Source organism: Antechinus flavipes, chromosome 4 (assembly GCF_016432865.1).
Source record: "Antechinus flavipes isolate AdamAnt ecotype Samford, QLD, Australia chromosome 4, AdamAnt_v2, whole genome shotgun sequence".
NCBI lineage: Eukaryota > Metazoa > Chordata > Mammalia > Dasyuromorphia > Dasyuridae > Antechinus > Antechinus flavipes.
Genome location: NC_067401.1, coordinates 199,468,747 through 199,474,746, shown reverse-complemented (window position 1 = coordinate 199,474,746; position 6,000 = coordinate 199,468,747). Strand labels below are relative to the sequence as shown.

The 6,000-nt window shown below is 35.5% G+C and overlaps 1 protein-coding gene across 1 annotated transcript in view; it reads right to left on the bottom strand.

The window, feature by feature from the left end:
* Positions 1-1,370: 1,370 nt before the first annotated feature.
* DNAH8 (dynein axonemal heavy chain 8) overlaps positions 1,371-6,000 on the bottom strand; it is a 402,529-nt gene continuing 397,899 nt past the window's right edge. Inside the window, exons 91-92 of the mRNA XM_051996876.1 lie at positions 5,843-5,964; positions 1,371-2,066 (exon numbers count right to left, since the gene is read on the bottom strand). Coding sequence (XP_051852836.1) covers positions 1,779-2,066; positions 5,843-5,964 — 410 coding nt within the window. The 3' untranslated portion in view covers positions 1,371-1,778. The remainder of the gene's footprint in view (positions 2,067-5,842; positions 5,965-6,000) is intronic.

Genomic DNA, 6,000 nt, shown 5'->3' with positions numbered 1-6,000 from the left:
TATTTTCAGTAAAATGTATTAAGTTTTAACCAAAAAAATGTTGAAATGGAAAATTCCAGAGAAGCCAGGAAAAAACCTTTATGAACTGTGAATTGATACAGTTTTTGGACATAGCTAATGGGGAAATTTATTTTGCAGACTGTAGATCTATATTGAGGTATAATGTGTAGGTGGGGGGGAGAGGTGGGGGAAAGGAAAGATTAATAAAAAACACTTGTTATTTGAAAAATAAAGATATGCAGGAAAATATATATATATATATTTTATTGGGAACTATAAAAATTGTTTTTACAATGGCAGATCCGTGCATTGACTGCCTTTTCTCAGTACTTATGTGATTTAGAAACTCTGTGATTTACTCTGGTAAGCACTGAAGATTGTTAATGCTGTCTTAAGATTTAAAAAACAAAATAAAATATGCTTAGAAGATCATATATAACCCCTCTGTTTTGTTTCAGGTCTCTTTGATTTGGGAAAGAATTGTAACACTTGATCTGGTGACTCAAAACAACAACCCATAGGAGTAAGTATATTTTTTTATATATCCTGTCCCAAAAGTCTTAGTTCAGATTTAAGCTTTAGCTGTAAATCTGGATAAAGCAACTGTTTGTATTTCTTAGACATAAGAATGTCTACTGTCTGAAAATATTTTAATACAAATTCTTTTCCTAGGATTTTCACTGAATATTTCACAAGGCACATGAAATAGTATTGTTTTGTTCTCTTAATTCTCTTTCATGAAGTAAGAGTCTGATGAATAGTAAAATGGGAGAGACAGTGATGGCAACAAAAGGTTTACTCCTTCCTCAAAAGGAGCAAAGAGTAAGGATTGTTAATGTCTCTGGTATTCAGAGGGATTCTAAATGAAAAGACAAGTATAGAAGCTTCATTGATGTATTTTTCTTTACAAAGTAGTAGCATGAATATGTGAAACAGGACATTATTGGTTTTGTTAAACTGTCATTTTCTGCAGTGAGAAACAAAAGATCACACATACTCCTGTGCTGCAGAATAAGCCTTTTAAGGCTTTTGCCTCTTGAGCATTCAGCATGTTCCCAAGTGCGCTTGGTAGGAACTATAGCTATTATTTGGACATTGTGCCTGGTTATGACAATGAAGGAATCCTGAGACATTTTAGAGTTCTTGGGAATTGAAAAACCTCATAGAAAAAAAGGTGTAATCTGCTTGTCCAACTACCTATTCCCTTCTCCTCTTACACCTCCTCCCCCACCACCTCACCAGCTTTTTTTCTGGAAGGGATGGAACTATTTTAGGTTTTCAAACACTAATTCATATACAGAGCAGGAATACTAAACTGGAAACCTTCAGAAACATACATTAACACAGACTCATATTCAGGTTAACAATACAATTTTTTTTTATTTGGAGGAAAAATTTGCCTGGGGGAAAGTTATTTTTTGAACTGAATAAGTCATTACCTGGTTTTTAGTCAAGTCATATTTTATAAAAATCCTCTTAAAGACTGATCCATCTTTATAAAACTCATTACAATGGAATGAATGCATCCATTGATTTTTAGAAATAAAAAAAATCAAAGTTAGAATTTGCATGTTGGATATTGTTGCTGAAAAAAAAAGTAGAATATGGATGTGAACCAGTCAATTTGGTATTTCAAAAGTGCAATGCAGAAATCATAGGAGAAAATAAGCTTATCATAATTTAAAATAAAATTCTCTAAGGAAAATCAACAGAATTGGGGAATCATATGATTTAATACCCTCAGCAGAGATGAAACCTTGCTGTGGCTGGGACAGTATTTACTTGATGTCACACAAGAGGGCCACTCCTCTCAAAATCCAGTGGTCTGGGGACACGACAGTCCTTAAATATACCACTGTGATGAAGGTTAGATCTGTCCTCCGCGGTTTCTTGTAGATAGGACACACATAGAGTTTGGGGTCCTTGGGTGCTATGGAGTTGATAGCAAATATGTGTAGCACTGGAAGCTGTGTGAAGAGAACCTTTGGGGTTGATTCAGTAAGTTTCCCATTTCTCCTGTCCCAGGCAGCTCCATCTAAATACAGTCCATATATATAGACTCCTTCCTGAGAGAACAAAACACAAGAGAATCTATCACTTAAAAATACGTAAGCATTAGGAAGTGATCACCTATGAAGAGCCTTCAAAATTGGGCAAAGGAAATGGCTAGAATATAACCACTAAATTTACTGTATTAATTTCAGAAGTATAATGAAGTACTCTCATGCCCAGAGTAAATTCAATTGAACAGGGGGAATGGAAAAGTATGACTATACTAGGAGAGAGATACCTCATCTTTTTGTGAGGAGGACTTGAGAGGAAGATAAGAGTTGCCAAGCCATTAGAGACCTGGAGATTCTTTTATAATAGTAGTATGGTCTGGCAGGGGGTGACTGTGATCATCATAGGGAAGAAGCCTGTCTCTCTTCCCCCAACATGACAGCAACTTGGGACCAAGATGTGGTCACCTCATGCTAATCACAGCTTATTGGACTAGATTTTTTTTAAATGTTCATGTTATTTTAAAGCCTATGATAAAATCTACAAATAATCATGCAAAATATGGAGTATAATAAAATGCTGAGCTGAGTTCTCCATAGCTTATAGAAAAGTGAGGGCACAACCTATCCTGAGGGAAAATAACCACATTATAAGAATATTTATGCCCATTTTTTTTTTGCATTTAGGTAGGGGACTAACTTTCTTATTCTTAGTACAAAGCCACTGAATAGCACAAACTTGAAAAAGTGGATGAGTCTATTGAGAATGAATCTCCAATTTAGCCCTTCTGCAAACCGCAGTTGTGGTTCTCATGTTGGGAAATGCCGAGTCTGAAATGGACTGAATTCTTCTGGACAATAAGGAGGAATATTGCTAATAGCTTCTAATAGGGACAGAAGAATTTTGAGTCCTGGAAATGGTGCTTAAGGTACTAGTAAGTTATGATATATAAACAAAAAGCATATCATTTTATTTTGAAAAATTATAGGCAATTCTTGTTTTTCTTGTTTTGTGTTTAGTTCAATAAAAAAGATAATAAAAGATAAAATAAGTGAAGAAAAAAAGAAGACTTAAAGAAAAATATCTTGATAACTAATAAATATATAGAAAAAGTAGAAAAAAATATAAGAAGGCAGAATAATATACTGTCACTTCCTGGGGCCTCAGTTTCCTCATTTGATCATTTTGAACTAATACTTTTGAAGACTATTTGCAAATTGAAGATTCCAATTAAATAATTCTCCAGCATAAGCATCATTACCCATTTCTGAAGAACAACAATGAAAAAGATCTTGGTACACTTCAATAGAGTAGCTAGAAGAGAATGAGATTAAGTTTCAAAGTAATAAATGTAAAATACTGTACTGGAATGTAAGATTGCAATACAAAAAGGAAGCAAGATTGGCTTCCCTGGGAGTCAGCTGCCCAGTGTAATAAGCCAAGAAGTTAGTATCATTCTAGGCTACCATAATAGAGGTGTAATGTCCACAGTTATGGAAGCCTTCATCTACTCCTTTCAGACCATATTTGGGGGTACTGTGCCCAATTTTAGATGCCATGTAATTAGAAAAGGCATTACCAAGTTTGAGAACTTTTAGATGAAGGCAACTAGGATGGTGATGTATCTGGAGACCACACTCTAAAAGATCAGTTCAAGGAATTGGTAAACATTAGCCAAGACTTTAACAATGTACAATACTTTCAGGCTTGCAAAGTGCTTTACTTCCTTCCTGAGATAAGTACCATATCATTGTCTCCATTTATCAAATTGGATAACCAAGATTTAGAGAAGTTATAAGAAGAGGTTTAGAGAAGATGAAATTTAGAAAAGTAAGCACCAAAAGTTATATTTGAACCCAAATCCCTCCTGCTTCCAACCTCAACACTTTTTTCATTGTATTACATGGATTTTCTAAATTTAGGGATGGCACAATCATTGGGTGGATTTTGTTTTGAATATTAGAAAGGTGGTCATGTAGAAGAGGATTTAAGGAAAAATTTCCTACTAATATTAAATCTGTCTCCAACTGGTCTGGCCTTCCTTTGCTCTTCCTAATTCCTATGTCATTGATGAAGGTCTTTAAGCAAGGACTGGATGGACAATTAGAGTTAGATAGCCATTCTTGGCCTGAAGTTAGATGATGTAAGATCCCTTTTAGCTCTATAAATCTATAATTTTATAAGAAATTTGTTTAAATTGCAGGATGTGGGATTTGGGTTTGATTTAAAGCAAATAGAACTTCATGTTGAATTATCATTGCATAGTCATTTGCCTCAGAGATTTTGAACAATATGAGATTATCATTTGACAGAGAAGAGTTGGATTAAAGGCAAAGAAGTATGGATTAAATAACCTCTCAGCATTCTTTTCAGTCCTAGCATTCTATGAGTAATAAGAGAATAAGACATGCAAGAATACCATACAGTATGTTTCCTTTCTACTTACCTGTCCCTTCTCTCCTCTCCCAGTCCCAAAATCATAAAATAGATGTGGTGTTCTCTAGTCCAGCTTGGTCCTCCTCCCTTCTCTGAGAATAGATCTCCTAATGTCCTTCCCAGCAGTGACCTCACAGTTTCTCAAAATCTCTATTCTCACAGGATGCTATTTTGGTTTCTCTTTCCCCATAGATCATCCTTATGTCCTGATATCAAAGGCCTCTCCCCAATGTCTCCTTCTCTTTCATCTTTGGGTGTGTTTTATGGCACTGGATCAGGCATTAAATTGCTAATTATGGTTCTATGTGATGATATATTAACATAAATACATAAAAAGTTAAATAATAATAAATTGTTAAATAATGTAAAGAATCAATAGAAAAGTCAAAAGTTCATAATAAATTACTAAATGAATTGTCTCTAGACAATAAGTGATTGGGGATGGGAGAGATCACTATAGACTGGAGTAGTCTGGGAATACTTAATGAAAGAGGTGAGATGACAGCTTGAATCTTAAAGAATGAGAAGCAATTAGATGACTAAAGCATAAAGGAGAGAGAACTTTCTTATCAGGAAGAAAAGTGTGAAGAAAGGTACAAAGGTAGGAAATCACAAGGGGATATAGTTGGGGAACAATAAGAAGATCATTTTATCTATTTCAGAGAGTTTATATTGGTCAGTAAGGGGAGAGAAGATTCAAAAAGTTGACAGACCAGATCACAAAGGACGTGGAATATCAGTTTTCATTTTGTAGGCACTCAGCATCTACTGAGGGTTCTTGAATAGATTCATAAAAAAAGGAAGCTAACACAATAGGGATCAAGGGAGAGACTGCCCTTCTCAGCTCAGAAAGGGTTATTCTATGGAGAGTGACTTATGGAATTCCACCAAAGACTAAAGAAGAGGAATGGATTTAAGTTTATATCAGGAGAGACTGAGATTAAATGAAATTAAATGCAAAGATCAAATTTCTTGATTCAATCCCTTAGTGTTAATAATGGAAATGACATTCCCCTTTCAGACTAACCAGAGATGAAGGTTTAAGTACTAGCCTGTCCTGGATTGAAGCATTTCTGGGCTCCTTTCAAACTCATACGTCTATGATTTTGCGATTCTACCACAATGGTTGTGATCTGAATAATTATTTTTGGCAACCCTAGGTTTGTATTTAAAGGGTACTTCTCTAGAAGAAGCTCCAAGTGCTAGATCTCCCTTTTCAAGAATCCTGACAGAATAAAGGGGGGAAGGTGGTGGCGAGCTTAAGATTTCTTAGTTATGGAAGAAGGAAAAGTTCACAAGGAGGTTCATGGTTCTCCGAAGTTATTCAAAACAGGAGTAGAAATTAGAGCCTAGCCTCCTGAATCATACTCCTAGCAATCACCAAATGAAGCTCTATGGTACATACTACAGGTGGCACTGTGATCTCTTCCTTAGTTTGTCTCAGCACGTCATTGTGGATCGTCACTGTATCCAATGCCCAGCCTTTGTGGGCTCGAGTCACTTCTTGCCTCATTGCTGTGAGGAATCCTAAAAAAGAAAGAGTCAAGTTGTTTGGGGGGAGTT